An 18796-nucleotide genomic window follows, 5' to 3' on the forward strand; every position below is an offset into this window, starting at 1 on the left:
TGGAGAGCCTAGGGCATGCACTGCATGAAGTGCAGATGCTAGAACAGCTGGAATAGGCACCGTGCATGGCATGCATCCTGCATGGCGTGCATCCTCTGCCCAAATCAGACCCAGGGGATGAACCAAGGCCTGGATAATGTAAGCTGAACCAGGCCTGAAGACCATATGGTTGACAACCATGGTATACACCTTGCCCTGTATGTGCTGTGTCTGTGTATATGAGAGAGATAGAGAGCCACGTAGGAACGTCCAAGCTCTTTCAAAACAGAGGCGCTCCAGAGACCCACATATTCCACTGCAAATAAATGGCAAATGATCAACAAACTAAACAAGTTCATTTTGAATGTGAGAATCTGGGAGCTCAGGGTTGAATTTATTTCTCTCCTCAAGGCAATTTTCACACACGCGGCTTAAATCATTGCTTACTGAAGCTGTTTATTTAATTATTTAGGGCTCTGACTAGAGGCCAGATGTTATATAAGCAAGCCAGACAATCCAATCTCCTGTACAAACAACATGTTTATGGATTACCAGCCCTGCCACACAGCAATACTTCTCCCTGTCCCTAGACTGCCATATATATATATATACATACACACACACACACACACATAATTTATATATATATTTTTTAAAGCGTTATACATGCGGGTGCCTGGAGCAAAAATCATACATGCACTCCAGTGCCTATGCATGTTGTGGATGCGTGAAACCCGGATTTCCCTGCAAACACAATGTGCTAAGAGTCCTTTATCAGCAGACGGGGCTTGGGGACGGTAGTGTCCACACACAGGCACTCTTAATCAACAAGTTCCTGAGATCTTTGGCAAGTCAATGGTATCTTGGGACAATCCTGTGCCAACTGCAAATGAAATATCAAGCTGCATATTTTCTTCCTGATCCCAAGGTCACGCAAGTGACCTTTTGTCTCCGCAATGACTTTCCCATGAAAACGATTCCCGGCTTGCTTACTAGAAGCGCGCAGCCAGCCGCTTCCCCAGCCCTGCTCCAAGGTGGGGCGAAGCAGAGCACCGGGATGTTGCTCCCCTCCCACGCGCTACTTGCCACTAGTCTCACACAGCCCTCTGAGCTCGTTTCCCCGGCCTTTCCCCCCTCGTTACCTGTTACAAGACGAGTGAGGACTTTCGTCTTCTCGTTGAGAATATTCACTGTAACGTTTCTGGCGGACTGGAAGTACAGTGGGTTGCCCTGAAACGAAAGCACGAGAGAGAGCATATGAGTCAGGCACCACGCTCCAGAAAGATGAGCGCACGTGAGAAACCCTGCAGGCTCGGGTCAGTCGGATGCAGTTGGCTCCTACTTTCATTGCGTGCATCCGGCACGGGAGAGCAACGAGCTGCCTGCACGCGATGCCAGCCCTCCCAGGTCATCCAACAGAGAAAGGCCACGAACACAGACAAGGTCTGGGCCTGTGCTGCCTCACACCTCTGTCAAAGCTGAGCACTGCGCCAGCAATGCCGAGCGAGCGCTGGCGGACAAATCTAGCTGGATACCACGTCACTTCTGCACTGCGCTCACGTTGCGAATGCCTAGTCTTGCTCCACTCGCTGCCTTGGATAGGAGGCAGGAAAGAGTCTCCCCTTGCTTTAAGAACGGCCAACATCATGGGAGGTGAGCGTGGATGCAGCTTTTACTCAAAACCATCTGTGTGACACGGGGTAGATCGGAGTCAAAGCTGCAGGGTGCCTGGCCATGGGGACTGGGTCTCTCTTGGGTTTCAGCAGTGCATTTGGTTATTCAAATCTTCAACATCTGCCTAATGTTCCTGACCGATGGGCTGGGGGTCAGTCAGTGTACATGGTGTGCAGATCAGGCAGTCCTAGCAAGAGCCAGTCTTGCTGGTATGCAGATACCGCTTTTAATTTTAACGCACTTACAAACCACCTGGCATATGCCATTGCTTGCCCTTTCCGCATGGATGGCCCTAGCTGTCACTCCTGGTTGCAGCGGAGCCACCTGAGAAGTGGATTTGACCCTACTGCTTCATCTCTTAACTTCTTTCATTTTAAATCCATCCCTGCAAAACAATAGGAACAGCTGCTGCAACACGGTTAGCTTCTGGCTACCTGGCACCTTCCTTTGCAGGTAGCCTACCCTGGTAAGAAAGGCTCCCCCTTCACCATGGGGAAAAACTGGTTCCTTCTGCACAAAGGGTCATGCCAGGGATATTTATCCAGTGAGAAGTGGCTTTTCAGAGGAAAAAAAAAACTGCAGGAGAAGAACATCACAGCTGTGTTCACATCAGTTATCCATTAGGAACTGTGTCCTTGCTTTCTGCCCTGAGCCTTTTGTCCAACTAAAGGGCATGTGGAAAGGCTGGGCATGCTGCTGGGGAAGGCAAAGAAATGCTGATGGGACTCAGAGCAGGGCCAGAGGACAGGGGAAAAGGTGCTGGGGAGGGACGACAGATTTGTGAAGGGGCCTGGCAGAGTGCTTAGAAACTAAACCTAAGAGGAGGAGACCATTACACACCTCCCAGCTACAATACCCCCAGAAATGAGATGGAAAAGGGAGGGGACAGGACACAGAGAGGCGCTGAACTGCCCATCAGCAGCAGAGCTAGGAACCCAAGCCCCGCTCCTTATGACCTGTCCAGCGTCCTGGTCACAGGCCTGCAATCCTGCCCGATAGCCTGTTTTCACCCAAAATAACCCAGAATTTTGTAGTTTCATAGTTGTTAAAGTCAGCTGGGACCTCAATAGATCATCGAAGCCAAACTCTATAGATGAGTAACATAGCTACATTAATGTATTTCTATTGTAAATAGCAATCCTATTGATTTAGAAGGGCTTCTCTGAGGTGACTTTGCTGGACTTTTTGAAGGGCTCTTGGCTGGAGTCTTGTCAGGAGTCTCGGCTGCAGGTTTTTCTGGAGTCTTGTCCACTTTCTTAAAGAAAGCGTCCAAGGAAGTTTGGACAGATATTCTCCAGGGAGATGGGTGACGCAGCCAACTTGTTTGCTGGCATGGCGTCGCATCGGATCAAGTGTTGTAAAGTCAAAACTGACGTCATAAAGTTGAAACAGGCTGCCAATTTATAAATGTTGTAACTTGAAATGTTGTAGGTCGAGGACTGCCTGTATTCAGAGGAGCAGATCACTGTAGAAAGGATGTGGACACGTAGGAGAGAGTCCAGTGGAGGGCAATGAAAATGGTTCAGGGGCTGGGGGACAGGACTGGTGAGGAGAGGCCGAGGGAACTGGGCTGATTTAATTTGCAGAAGAAAAGATCGAGGGGGACTGAATAGCAGCCTTCACCTCCCTGCAGGGGGGCTGCAAAGAGGACGGAGCTGGGCTGGTCTCAGTGGGGCAGATGACAGGACAAGGAGCAACGGGCTCAGGCTGCAGCAAGGGAAGTTGAGGTTGGATATTAGGAAACACTTGTTCACTAGGGGGGAAGTAAAACACTGGAACAGGCTCCCCAAATAGGCTGTGTCCATCCTTGGAGGTGTTTAAGACCCGGGTAGACAAAGCCTTGGCTGCTGTAGTTGGGGCTGGTCCTGCTTGGAGCAGGGGGTTGGACTAGATGTGACCTCCTGGGGTCCTTCCCACCCTCGTTGTCTCTGATTTAATGATAAGAGGAGAGGCTTTGCTTGGAGACACCCTAGAAAGGAAAAAACCTGCCATTTAGAGAAAAGCTACTTGCTTGGTAAGACACCTGTATTTCCTCTGCTGTTCCTGAAAGTGCCTGTGCTGAGGTTTCTCCTCTCCGCACCCCGGCCCAAGCTGGACTGGTTGGACAATATGAAACATTAATGAAGCCACTGTGCCTTGTTTCACTTGACTTCGAATTGCCACTTTGCACTAAACTCCTTACAGGCAGATCCGGGTGCCTGCATGCAAAAAACAGATCTCGGTATGGACCAGGGATCTGCATGCTTGGAGCAGGTGGGACCAGAGCCTCTCCCGCGCATGACGCATCGATCGCATTCTCCTGACAACCGCGTCTGCAAAAAGCAAACGCCAAAGGCACGTGTACGATCATTCATAAAGTACAAAACCCCTTGCATTAACGGGCACAACTATCTGTGTTGCATCTTCCTATGTACTCAACCAATCAGGGAACAAAAAAAAAGAAAACCCTGTGCAATTTATCGGACCAATTACAATTAAGCCACAGGGGTTTCATTCTGAATATTCCCAATGCACTTACTGTGCAAAGAAAATAAATCAAAAGGGATTGAATACATCTGAGTTATGCACAAACTGGTGGGACCCGTGATTTGCTCACAAATGTTTTACAAGCATTCAAGTGGAAAATTTGCCTGAATTATCATCATCCTCATTACTGAGTTTGCTCTCAGTTTTCCTTGAGGCCTGACTGACTCACCCCTATCGAGATGCTGCTGCAATAGCCATGGAGGTATGAATGATATCACAGAGCTGGCAGCACAGCAGCACTGGTGGTTTCCACACACAGCAGGGCTCGAAGGAATATGTGTTTTTTTAATGCTCAGTGGTCTGGATCTTGAAGTTCCTTTTTAGGCCAGAACTCCCCATTACGCTGTTTCGCCAGAGCAAAGGGCTTCTGATTGAGCTGAAACTTTGTCAACGAGGAAACCTTGTAAAGGAAAACTACGGCAAACAAATGCAGTATAATGAAGGTCTGAAGGCTTGATGCGGCTCCGATCTTTACTATTTATTCACTGTCTGACCTTGGGCATGTCACTGCAGTTCACCATGTCTCAGTTTCCTCGTCTAGAAAATGAGACAAATCATTCTCAGCCATCTTTGTAATGTGCTTTCAGATCAGCAGATGAGACGTGCAATGGATGCAAGTACAAGGTATTACACTCTAATACCAAGACACGATGTCTGAAATACGTCCCCAGTTTGGGAGACAGAATCTCCGCAAAACCCAGGAAGGTTGGAAAGTTTAATGCATGCAGCACTGACATCTAAAATGACCATAACAAGAGAAGTTAGGGACAGGACACCGGCGGTGACTTTTTATTATTTTGTTCAGTTCTCCCCTACAGTATCTGTGCTCTGTTTTCTAGGGCCCAAGATACGCATCGATTATTTCATGTTTAATGGGAATGAAATAAACACATCTCCAGTTTATTATTCCCTTGCTTTTGCATTGCTTTCCTCTGACACCTCATCTGTAGAGCTTTTGAAATAGCATTTTTTACTGCTGCATCTCTAATTTTGCACTGATAGATGGGTGGACACTTTTAAAAGATGGAACCCAGGTGAACTTACAGTCAGGGATAATACTGTAATCATCAAAACCATCTTATCACAGGTTAAACATGGTTCATGCTATGACCTCTCTCACTTGACTTTTGTTGCAAATAGACTGAGTCCTCTGAAAAGACTCCTGTGCCGCCTTTTGGTCTTCATTAAGGTAGAAAAATAGTCTGAGCTACATGACTGGCTCAGTTTCAAACTCCATCACTGATCTGCATAATGAAAAGTTGCTCGAGAAAAATCCTAACTAGATAAGCCAAGAGGTTGTGCCCATCCAAATAAGACTCAGTACATTACTGACCATGCCGTGCCGACCCCCCGCAGCCACCTACTCCACGGATGCAGATCTCTGCTTTCAGACAACCACATTTGGTTGATAGAAGAGATGTGCATTTATTGGTCTGTAGGGAAGGAATATTTCAAGCACTTAAAGTAATGCCTGCTCACATTTCCATACCTCCTTTCCCATTAAGAAATTAATAGGAAGAGAACAAAATATTCCCCGTTGCTGGAAATGCTGCACGTTTTACCTCCGCTGTCTTTCTGCTTGCACACACAGCAACACAAGCATCACCCACGCAGCCCTTGCAAACACTTCCCAATCTCTGCTAAAATTCAGGTATGCTCCCAGCTGCTCCTCTGGCCAAACTCAAACCAAATGCAGGTGCATCAATTTGTGTTTCATTCTTAAAACAAGTGGTGAAGCAGGAGGAAGAAGGGGAGAGAGAATTTTTGTGCAGTTTTCTGACTCTTTCACATTAACATAGTACCACATCAATTGCTCTGATGTATTAGAGTACAAGGAAATATCGATTGATACAATATAATCCCCACAATAAAAATTAATTATCAGTAGTTCGGGCTTCAGAGCTTCTATTCATACTAGACTAATACCCTGCTGTAAACCTAACAGATCTAAATGTAAAAGAGTGGGACAAGATGAATGACCAGGTCTAACTAGAATCATAACATTGTCATAAAAAGGCACGTTGGGTTTTCTACAGTACAGTAATGCACAGTTGCTCAGTTCTGCTCTTCCCAGATGCGTACACTTCAGCTTATAGTCTGATACACAAAAACCCCTGCAGAGGATGGACAGACGGACATTGACTGCAACAGACTCTGCATTAGCTGCTAAGTTTCTTCAGAGGGAAGGAAGAAACAACAAAAAGGACGGGTCTTTGCTTCTATCAAGATGCTTCGTGCAGATTTTTCAGGTAGTCAAATTAAAGGTAAAATATACCTGGCATTGCCATTCACAAAACCTTAGGCACTCAACGACTTTAGACTGACCTCACGTTTTAGCACCTGTATTGCATCTGAGACGTTGCCAAGTCTCTCATTTTCCCCCCTGCACAGTCACACACACAGATGAAAAGGCGTCGTTACTGACCCCAGGTAACACGACCCTCTGCTCTCAGCCCACTTGCCAACGTGGGTGCAGTCTTTATGGCAAGACGTGGATACTATAACTCCGGTCTCTTTCTACGTACTTCCAGCTGATGTTGGTGATGGGGGATGTTGCCAGAAGTTACAAATCATGTCTACTGTAATTATACCATAGCACTTCATTGAACAATAGCTTTTGATTTAACTTCCTACAGAACTTCTTCTGCATATTAAATCATGGCTCACCTCCCCCACAGTGCTATTTTATATGACTTTTTTTTTTAAAGTAATTTGATCATCTCAGAGAAGTTGAGACAGATACTTGCATGAATAGCAGTGACAACAGGATGCAATCATACCCCTGATGAAGGGATAATGCCCATTTCAGGGTGGGATTTTTAAAGGAGTCTATGGAAGCTAGATACTCATCCCCTAGCCCAGATCCTTTGCTGTAGCAGACACAGAAATACTGTGCCTTACTTGTATTTGGCATTAATACACCCCCGATGGCCTCTCTCTCATGCAACTGTTTATGGATATGAGCTAGTACAGGAAACCACAGATGCTCAATTCATTAAAATGTGGGACATATGCTCCAAGATACAGTATTAGAAAGGCACAACACATATGTCAATACAATATAGTCTGTTCTCTAACTAATCAGCTAGCTATTCAGTAGCATATATGAGACTTCACAAGGGGTATTGACTGATTGCTACCTAAGGCAACATGAATTATAATACCTTGCCTTGTGCCATTCACTGGCTCATTTCAGAACAGATGCCAAAAGCTCTGAGATCAGAGATCGCACCAGGGAGGACACTGACTAGTAGCCTTGAGGTACAGCCCAAGTAATTCGAACCTGTGCTGTCTTTAAGAGAATTAGATATTTCATGTAGGCTTCCTTGGATTGATCTTTAGGGATTACAAAAAAAAAAAAGTATGAAAGCTTGCTAAATTTCAAGAAGCAATTTAAAAATAGCACACCAAAGTCAATATTTTTACAGCCCAGGGGTGCCTGAACACACCACAGGGTTTAATCCTCATTAAATTAAATAGGTTTATAACATTTAAAATTGTTTACTTTTGGAGTTCCACATCAGTGTTTGCACACACTAGGTTTTTGAACAAATTAAGCCCAGTGTCCGTCCGGTACCACAGGAGAGTGGGATGGTCCAGCAACTGCGGCCCCCCAACTCCATGCTCTGCCACACAGCCATGTTAGCAGAGAGCCAGCAAATGGCACAAGAAAAAGAAAAAAGCAGAAGTAATTCGAAAGCAAAAGCAATGTGAAGGGATGAACTACAAAAAAGTTGCAGCACCATGTGGTGGACAAAGAGGCTAATAACACATATGTGTGCCTTTGTATTTGCACGCAACAAATCCACAGACACAATACTTTCATTCCTGCCAAGCTAAACTAAACTACATCCAAGGAGTTTTACTTTAATGCTCCAGAAAGACTTTTAAAGCGTCCGGAAAACCCACTTGTGCAAACAGTCATGCCTTTCCAATGTAAGAAAGGGCAAAAAACGTTGCGTGTACAAACGCACCAGGAGGTCAAAAGGGGCGGTTTCAATTGGGTCAGGTAGATTCTGGAAATATTAGAAACAGAAAAGTCAGGCCTGGAAGGGACCTCAGGTCACATCTAGACCAAACTCTGGCTCAAGGCAGGATCATCCTCCTCTATACCATGCCAGACAACTGTCTGCTTGACCTGGTCTTAAACACTTCTATGGATTTCATAGACATTTGGGCTGGAAGGGACCCCGGATGATGGACAGTCCCGAGCTTCATAGGAAGCTTGTTCCAGTACTTGGCCACCTTCAGAGTGAGACAGTGCTTCCTAACACCCACCCTAAATATCCCTTGCTGCAATTTAAGCCTGTTGTTGCTTTTTCTCCCCTGACTGGTGGGGTAATGGGTCACTAAGTTGGCGAGAGGAGAGGTGACTGGCTGTTGAAGTGAACTTTTCCCATCCAGCAAACCTGAGATGATTGGATATGGCACAATGCTGCCTTCCTGCACTTCAGTGGCAGGGCTGGCAGTACAATAATGAACCAGTTGCTGGTTGCCAGAATGGTTTATGTCTTAGCACTTGATTGTTTTCATTACTTCTACAAGCCTGGAGGAAGCACAGCTATCACGGGGGCTGCAATTATCTCTGACAAATTGGAAATGAAGGACAGTCCAACACCTGACTTGGGAAAAGGCATCCAAGGCACGGAAGATCTCTTGAACTTCTGTAGGTGAATCTCTAGAGAAGCAACCCGGATTCGTGTCAACAGAAGCCATGATGGGGAAGACAACCTTGGAGGTGAACCTTTAAGGTTGCTTTGCAAGCTGCTGTACAAGTAAGACTGAACAGTCGCCTGCCTTCCCCCTGACGTGGCTCCAAACTAGGTCACGAGTCTGCCCATAATACCCATGGTGCCCAAAGTAAAGTCACCTAACCAAATCCCAACCCATTGCACTGCAAATACATTCCTTAATGTTATTTGAACAAATTTTTTGTTGCTTAATCAGAAAGCCCCTTCTGTTCTTGACTTTGTCCTTCAAGCGGTCGAACACGACGTTCATGTAACTAAATCCCTTTCCTTAGCAGCATTTCTGACTTGACAATGTGAGCTTTTCAAAGAAGAATGAATGCAATCTGTGGGCTGAATTGATAATGCAGGCAGATTAAAACAAATGCTATACAATGCCCCAGTACATGCCATATTTATGTCGAAAGATGATTGCTTTTAGGAGCAAGACAATAGGTTTAGTACTGAGGTAGCAAAATATATTCTGTATCTTTTCCCTTTCGTAAACAAACCCTTTATCGAGGAGCCACGTACCCACGTCACGTCCCCGTGATCAGCATGGAGTTGATATAACTCTTGACCTGCAATTGACTCTCTTATTTCAAACCCTCGGATCTATTATGAGATGACTCAACACACAGTGCTGTAGCTTCCTCCTCTTATTTCTTTTTTTCTTTTTTTAACCACAAGTATTCAAATATTAAACAATCCCCCTCTCTCAGACAGGAAAACCGTGTACATTAAAAGCTGCATTTTGAAGTACAGCGACGGTCTGAAAAACGATTCCAGGCAAACCTTCCCTTTGAACCAAACAGACCTGCTTTAGTTCACTGCTCTTCATTTTACTCTGCTGACAAAGTACTGACCACCTGCTACTCCTACAACCCTAGCCCAGCCCGGCCTTTCTTTTCTTTCTCTTAGCCAGTTTCTGATCCGAAGCGGTACTTTAATCCCCACTCCATCACACTTAGTTTCCTTACAAGTGCATCTTTGACCAATGGGGGTGCTGGTTGTAGCCGTGTTGGTCTAAAGACATAGGTTGTTGTTTGGGTAAATGGGATATTTTTTATTAGACCAACTAAATAGTTGGGGGGAAAAGTTCTTTGCAAGCTTTCGGGTACAAACACCCTTCTTCAGGCAACATGTTGTGCAGTTTCCATGTCAAACAGCAAAATTCAAGATTGCAAGGTCCCTTCCAGCCCCAAACTTCGGTGAATCTGTGAACATCTTCTATGTTTTGGGGGTGTTGGTTGTAGCCATGTTGGTCTTTGATCGAGCACTTTGAGAAAGCCCGGACAGATTCTGACGACCAGCATGTACCTTTGCCAAGTTGCTGCAAGAAATCAAGGCACACGTTTGCAAAGGCTGGTTAATTCTCATCACTCATCAGGGAAAGAAATTTTTTTTCTTACATATCTGAGCAGCACTGAAGTGTGATTGGACTCGATCTTGATTAGACCTGCTGGGCATGACTGCAATTTATACCACTGCATCATACCCATGTAGGAGTTGGCCCTACACTTCAAATATTGCCTTTGGCTACATCTGTGAAATCCCAAAGTGGTACAATTTGGTTTGCAAGTCTCTATTACTGATGATGGTGTTTAAGACAGAGCACAACTTGACCTTCCTATCCCACGGAGGGTTTGAAGGCTTGGCAGACAGAAAACAAAATCCTGTTTTACTTATAAAGCAGATCCGTTTGATTCAGAAGTCATTGAAAGACTCATAAATGTGTCACCCCAGGATGCTATTTTTTTTCCCACGCAGAGAAGAGCGTCTCTGCCTCCTGTAATTTTCCTGGAGTACAGGATTGTTAATCTCCAAAGCCTTCCTCTGCAGTCTGAACAGTTAGGACAGACTCTCCGCTGCTTCTTATTGCTCTGCCTAACAAACCGCAACGTTTCCAACTGTTGCAGGATGAAATTATAGTTCAGTCCTTTAGCTGCCAATGCGTTGCGTTAATGCAAAGGGAGGCCGGGTGACTATCATGCACGCGTTTTTCTGCACTGCGAGATGATGCTGTTGAGGACAATGTTGTATTTGTAGTCAAATGGCACCTATACTTACCCAAATTCACAGAAGTTCGCCACTGTCTGCATCGATCCTGAAAACCTCGCCACACAACAGGACTGATGATGTTAAAAAGAGTGGTGACGGGGAATAACCGGCATCCCTACAGCTTTCTAACAATGATCTCGATGGGAGCAGAAACGACTAGACCGGTTTTCGTCCGGAGAAACCTTGTGACTCTACACTTCACCTGCCTTTCTTGCGCCTCTGTTGTTTTGCTTGTACCCCTACACACTTCGGTGATCAGAGACCGACAATTTGCTTAGAAACAATGACTATCTGGTAACACCCGGATTTCAAAGGTGTGCCTATTAACTTCCACAGACGTCTTTGGATTTCTCAACTCGTCTCTTTTAATGAATGGGTGTTGCCCGGCTCTGCAGAGAAGCTGCAAACAGTTTCACCAAGAAAAAAACCAAATCCCGGGTCTTTCAAGGTGTCTTCCATTTAGCAGATAGGGGCTCGATCACCTTTGAGACAGCAACAGAGATGACCACACACGAGCCGCGAAGAGATTAGGTACGTGCTACCTCTGGGAAGGAAAGGGGGAAAGCTGCCCTATCCAGAGACTTAGCCAAATACTTGGGAAAGCAGAAGGGAAAAAAAAATATTGTAACTGCATATTACGTTTGAACTGAAGAGTATGGTAATGACTCAACATGCTAATAAGGACATTTAATTTCTAAGATCACCCACAGCAAGATCGATATCGAAAGGAAGGGGGGGAGGCACTGGCACACTGTCTTGAGCTAAGTGGATGTGACAGACTGCCGGCTCGAGAGACGAGAATGAATGAAATCACTGAGCAATACGGGCTAAGACAGCGCAGCACCCCAGCTCCTAAACTGCACGCACACCCCAGAGTCTGCACTAATGAAGATTTAAAAGCCCAGGGCTGAGAGAAAGCCTATTCAGATGCATTTCTTGTTGTGGGAGTTTTTTTGTCCACAATTCTTAAATGAACAGCCCCTGGTTACGCTACACCGCCCTTGTGCACCCATGCTAAGAGGGGTGAAGGTGGAGAATGCTTCTTGAACCCCACTTCCTGCACACGCAGACAGACCCAGCTGCTTTCCCCATGCAAGAACAGCTCTAGGGTGAACGCTTGCTACTCTGGAGCGGGTCCTGGGCTCAGCTCCCCTCCAAACCCAGCACCAGTCAGGCTCATTGCAAGGGCGTGCATGCTACAGACAGCACAGACAAGGGTCTTTGGGTAGACATGGTATCTTTTATTAGACCAACTACATCATTGGACAAGCTTTTTGCAAGTTTTTGGCACAAATGCCCAGAAGCTTGCAAAGAACAAACTCGCCCAATGATTTAGTTGGTTCAATAAAAGAGATCACATCTACCCAAAGACCCTTGCCTGCCGATGTCCTTAGACCAAAATAGCTACAGCCAACAATCCTAAAGCATGGAAGTTTCACAGTTTAGTTGGGCTCATAGAGGAGATCACATCTACCCAAAGACCATTGTCTTCCAATGTCCTTAGGCCAACACAGCTACAACCAATAACCCTAAAGCATGAAAGATCCAACAATTTACTTGGTCTAATAAAAGACATCACATCTCCCCGAAGTCCCTTGTCTTCTGATGTCCTCAGACCAAAACAGATACAACCAACAACCCTAAAGCATGGAAGATCCAACAATTTAGTTGGTCCAATAAAAGAAATCACATCTACCCAAAGTCCCTTGTCTGCCGATGTCCTTAGGCCAACATGGCTATCACCAACAACCCTAAGGCATGGAAGATATACATGTGCTCATGCATTGCACAGGAACCCCTCATGCCTACGACAGAAGAGGGCTAGAAGTGGAAATCTAGAGCATCAGTAGGATCTGGCAGGAGCTGTAGGGTACCAAGGAGCTGTGATAATCTCCTCCCCCTGGAAAGGGAGAGAGACAGTACTGGATTATCTGAATTAGGGATGGGAAGAGCCAGACTCAGGCGTTTCTGCATATCGATGGTGGGTGGAGGCTGGAGCTGTCAGTTTGCAGGGGCCCTGGGCACAACTGCAGTTGTGTCCAGCTTCTGATCAGGCAATTGTTGGCTGGGGAAACAGAGATTTCCAACAGACCCATGTGGAGTGGAGCACAACACTTATCATCCGAAAGCGTCTTCTTCTGTTCAGCTAGAATGACAGGTATACAACAACAGGGTATTTCTGCTCTCAGTAAGAAATACTGGTACTCAGCCCTTCACCAGGAAGTATCAACAGACCTGAACTGATCAAAAGATCTGAGCAGTTAGTTAAAACTTCTACGAGTCACAGCACTGGGCACGTACCAGAGCTGCCTGGGTACTACATCTACTGGAGTTTTATGTCTGCTAAAATAATCTTCTCTCATTCCTTGCACTTTTTGAGGTTTCTTTTAATAATGACAGAAATAAAAGCAGACTGTCCCACCGTGGCATTAAAGCAATTATAATCTATGGCTTTTCTTTTTTAAAACTCAAAAGAAGACGGGTCTGTGACGTGAGATCTAAAAAAAACTGGGCTGTGCCAACAGATGGCTACCAGAGGGGCACTGTACCCTTCAAAGAGATTTACTTCTGCAGTCAAGGGGCTTCCCCGCTTAGAGTGATAGCTACAATATTGTTCGGGCTTGAACACACTGCTTAAAGGGGCTGCTTCTTCAGGATGCCCGGGCAGCTGCTTTCCAGCTTTTTTCCTGAAAATTAAATTCTCTTGTGCCTGCTTATGTTGAAAACAAAAAATAAAATGAAGAAAAAGAAGAAGAGCAGCAACAATTATAATAACAACCCTACTACTTCTGGCTCAATTTCTTTGCCAATATTTTTACTTAACTGGCCTGTAATTTGAAGAATACTCCAGAGGACAAGATGACATTGGTCAAATTATAAATAAAAATGCAAGGTAACTTGTCATGGGAGAGCTGTCCTTTGGTAACCATGGTGCTGGGAAATCTGCATTTCCCCCAAGATTGCTACACGTTCAAACAATTTCCTTTACTGGTAAAAAGGGATTGGAGGCATCTCTGACTTGCTTGAACTGGGACCCCGAAGCGGCGGAGACTTTAAAGCAAGGCTGAAGCCGGGGATGCAAGAGCAAACCACGCGAAGCACGTCTGAATCCAGGGATCGACTGCAAGTGCTGCAACAACGTACGGTCTGGAGAGGCTGAACCTCTGCAACGAAGTCGAGTCCCTGTTTGGTTTGTAAAAGGGCCGGCACCAGTCTGCACATGGTTTCAAACACTTCCACGACCTCTGAAACTGGCTGGCAGGGGTTATGGGAAGAGCTGAGAAATCTGCCCCTGGGAGCATCCACTGCCACGTGGAGTCACAGGCGGGAAGCCACGCGACTGGACACGTCGCTTCCTTGTGTGCCACTGGCTACAGGTCCGGGCGTGCTTTAACCAAGCCAAACCTGAATGGGCCGTTCGTCTGAGATGGACTTGTCACCGCATTGCCCTGCTCAAATGCGTCTGAAGCTACTAGCCAAACGCATCCCGATATCCGCAGGGGCTATCTGAGGTGATATGAAGACTGCATGGAGTGAGCGACGCTCGGCTGTCATGAGTTTCATTGTCCCCTGTACAGCGACAACACCGATGGCCCCAGAGAGGGAGCAGGGCCTCCCTATACACACAAATAGCATCAGCTCCTCTTGCGGTTTCCAGATCCTGCCTTAGCTGTGCTCCCAAGCTCCTGTCCCACCTCCCATCCTGGATCCTGTCTCCAGGCTCTGCCCTAGCCTGGTTTCCAGTCTGGCTCAGAGGACCCCAGGAGCTGTTTTGGCTTCCCCAAGTCCTAGTCTCTGACACCATCCTGACTACAATTTTTGGATCTCAGTTTTGACCTCAGACCTTCCCGGCCCCCGCCTCACCTCCTGATTCAGGCTTTTGCATTCTCCCCCAACTCTGATTCCAGCTCTTATGCTAAAATATAGATGACACTTATGGACACACAGACATACGTGATGTAGCCGGCAAGAGAAAAATCAAATCAATCACAGATCACAGCATGCAACTTGCCTAATTATGAGTAATGCCTCATATTTTTCATCTTCGAGAAACCGCTTTGTGAGCAAGCGGATGGCATTGCTATGGGATCGTATCGTGCTCAACAGCTGCAGACGTAAGCGCATTTATGCAGCTTGCTGGAAATGGTCCTCCCTGCTTCCTGGGAGGACAATTCAAATTGAGCAAGCGTTCCTGGAGAAATGCTAGCCACGTTCAGTGCTTCTTCTATGACCAACCCTCCGTTCTTCTACAAAAAGTGCATGTTAGCTGGCGAGGGATGACATCTAGACTTTCTCGAAGTTCTCCAAGATGGAACTGTTGTTTGCATTTCCTAAATCAGAGAAAGGTAAGATGCAGCCCAAGCACATGTAATCTGGCCCCAGCCTCCAAATGGTTTAAACCCGCAAGCAGAATCAGTAGGAAGAAGCCCTGCGGAGAAAGCAATTACATTGCAAAAGCAACTATATTATAGTGCTGTTCGGACTGGAAGGCAGGGAAACGTAGCAGTAAGGTCATCTTCACTTTCCAGATTACCTACTGGAGCTCTCTCCAATGCTTATTGCTAGCAAAATATTAAGGTTTGGTTGTGATATGATATCTCCTTGCAATAAAGTGCTCCTGCTGCTGCTTTTGAGTTTCTGTCGACAGTAGCATCTCATCAAAATGACACGACTCCTTTGCTTTACTCCCTTTTTTACGGTCAGCGGGCAATAAGTAGAATCAGTTTCTCAGCTGAAAAACAGAGTCGAAGGGTTCAAAGGTCTTTGACAAGAGCAGAAGCAAAATGGACGGAGCTAATGGTGGCCTGTTTAACTAGTCATTCTGAGGTCATGCCCAAAGTCAGTAAGAAACTATTATAAGATCTTCTGATCAGCCTGAGGGTTGAATTTTGACCTAAAAAAAATCCAGCTAGAAAACCATCATCCCCAAATACCTTGAGGTTATTTTCCCGCTGGTTCCTACCAAGCCTGAGACTGATGGGCTGCAGGATTAAAGGAGCCGTATACTGAATACTACAACTCCAGGCACATGATATTCAATCTCAGGACAGCAGGATCTCAAGATAAATGCACAAGGCACAAACTCTGCACCCAGTGGCCTTCAAAATACTGAGCAGACAATCTCAATAGCCTCCAGGATCAAAATCTATTGCATTTCTGTGCCATAACTCCCTTATTACATTGCAGCACTGCAGACAAATCAAAAGGCTGATGAAATGCCACGTTGGATACTTGCAAGGATTTATGAAGACCAAGTTCTCCTCATCTTACAAACTCCCAAGGCTGCAATCAACATGCTTCAATTCAGGGCACAGCAGCAGCAGAACAGCTCAACTGAGCCCCTATATTAAGCAAAAGTACTAGGGGCTTCATTTTTCTTACCTTTATTTGCAGGATGGTCACAGGACACCTCTCACCATGGCAGGGTATTCAGGCCTGCCATGTTCTTAGCATGTCAAATGGTAAGCGCCCAGCCCTCTGTGAATGAGGCTGGCTCTCCTCATCTTGCAAGGCAGGCGGATTACTTGCTTGCTGATTCCTCCAAGGTTACAAGGGAGCCATGCTTTTGCTTTCAAGAGAAACCGCACGTCTTCTCGTTTCTAGGTGCCAGCCAATCATGCCCCTTTTGTGCTTCTAACAAAACGCAAAGCAACCGAACCCGAAATACTATTAGCAGGAACAATAACAAACAATCAGCAGACTCCTGGACCGACGCAATTAAGGGGCAGGGGAGCAGGAAAAGGGAGCGGGCGCCCAGCCGCTTCCCCAATCACCCCGATTGTTCCCAATTGCATTTGTTTGTCAGTAATTGTATTTGTTTCCCGCCTTGCAGGTATGGATGCTTTTACGAGGCTCCTCTCTGCAGAGAGCACATCTTCTTCCTCGGTGCACCAGCACCGGCTGGGAGCTTGTCAGGTCTCCTCAGCCTGGTTCAGAGAGGAGACTCTCAGGCTGCAAAGACGATGCGGCCGAGTCGGAGAGCTGTGCTCTTCCCTCTGCAGTGGCTAGCCATTGCTGCCTCCCAGTGCAAGAGCACATTGCTCAGCAGCTGCTGAGGTGCAGAACTGAGATCCTAAGTACTTCTGCATGCTGGAAAGGCCTTGAGAAAGGCTTTGGGGGCTGAGCAATGCCCCCGTTGTGGCTTCATCGCTGCACTGATGACTTGGGCATGCGTGAGAGGGAGTACTCCTCAGCAAAGACACCTGAACTCACCTGTGACAAAGCCAAAGCCGCCCATCATTTAAATGCAGGGAGAGGCAGTGGGATGCCCTATTCTCTTAGCCACAGAGAGTGATGGGCCCAAGCCCAAAGCAGCAGGTTATGACAGACAGTCCTCAACGCTTCCTTGCAAGATGTTGTTTTAAAAGGGGACGCTAGAAAGACGGGATGTGAAGCAGCAAAGAGCCCTCTGAAGGCAGGTGTCTCGAAGTGACCCGATGGGCTGGAGCAACGTTTCAGGCAGCCGGCGGCGCGGCGTAAGGAAGCGACTGCGTCGGGCAGGTGGCGGCAGCGTCCCAGAGCAGGGCTGGTTTGCAAGCAACGGGGAGAGTCTCTCTTGGTGCTTTCTGCTCCCCTTTCCACTTCCATTACGTCCTCTTCCCTCTGCTGCACGGCGCTTTGCATCCTGAACAAGCATGGCAAACGTCTCCCCACGGGCTCCGATGACGCCAGCACCGGGTCCGCTCCCTCCCCGTGTGCTTTCTGGCCTCTCCTCCCATTTGGAGCCCCTGCATACATCCCCGTAGGTTTGGCCTGCCATCCCTCCACCCTCTTCCACTTCAGACGCTTTCTCTCTTTCGTTGACTTGTTCCCACTGGGTTTAGTTGTGGTCTCCTCTGATCTGGTTTGAATTCATTCCTGCTGTGGGAAGTTCACGTCTGGAGGAAAGGGATTTGTCTCTGAGACTCTTTCTTTGGCTTCATCAAACCCCTCTCCTTGGGATGCTTCATCCCAGCCCCAGCAGGGAAAGCATTTCAGCTCAGTCCAGCCTTTCTGCACGTGCATGCCCTTCTCTCCATGGCACCTACGCAATGCCCAGCACTGCTGTATGAGAAATCCCAACACCTTGCATGTGCTTATCAACAGTGCTGAAGGGTCTGAAGACTTTTCTAAAACATCACAACCTAAAAAAAAACCCCAGAGAGAAAATGGATAACGTGTGTCTACGTCTCTCTATGCATGCATTATACATCATGATCTGTCCTCTTCTCTCTCCGTTGGTCTATTCGCCTATTGGTGTCCTTACCTTCTCCCTGTTCACATTCTGCTAAGCTCCATCCCTGCTTAAGCCTTAGTTTTACAGTGGCTATTTTTATATTTAAGCATATCCAAAGTAACCAGAGACCTGTTTGTCAGTGCTGATGTCTAGACTTAATAAATCCCTAAACTCAAAGCCTGTGCCCTTGAGAGAGAGGAGTGTACAGATTGCAACTGCACATGCTGTTCCTGGAGCAGTTTCTGACTCTGTGCAAAGCTTGTTGCTCTGGTAGCCTACCATGTGTTGATGGCCCCAAGCTACACATTTTGATTTGGATGAAAAATTCAAGACTTCATCCCAAAAGTATCAAATCCAAGGCGTTGCCTGCCTCTGCACAGCAGCCAGACCAGTTTCTACCTTTGCCCCTTGCCTTTAAAGAGCAAATAAGAAACAGGTAGCTCAAATGCAGCAAGAGGGACTGATTTCTGGCACCTTATTTCTCTCATTTTCAGAGCAACCAGGGAGTATTGTCTAAGAAAAATGCATGGCTCCTGATACGAGATTAAAGAGAGAAAACAGATAGAAATAGGGATGACAGACTCAAAGTGGAGCTGTGCGGTCCTTACTTCGG

The 18796-nt window shown here is 46.5% G+C and overlaps 1 protein-coding gene across 7 annotated transcripts in view; it reads right to left on the reverse strand.

Moving 5' to 3' along the window:
• SGCD (sarcoglycan delta) overlaps positions 1-18796 on the reverse strand; it is a 404288-nt gene that overhangs the window by 68525 nt on the left and 316967 nt on the right. For all 7 annotated transcript variants that reach the window (XM_090020858.1, XM_090020859.1, XM_090020860.1 and 4 more), the window contains one exon: positions 1122-1209. In XM_090020858.1, the coding sequence (XP_089876984.1) occupies positions 1122-1209 (88 nt within the window). The remainder of the gene's footprint in view (positions 1-1121; positions 1210-18796) is intronic.

Source organism: Crocodylus siamensis, chromosome 10 (genome assembly GCF_052110815.1).
Source record: "Crocodylus siamensis isolate JL-2025a chromosome 10, ASM5211081v1, whole genome shotgun sequence".
Lineage (NCBI taxonomy): Eukaryota > Metazoa > Chordata > Crocodylia > Crocodylidae > Crocodylus > Crocodylus siamensis.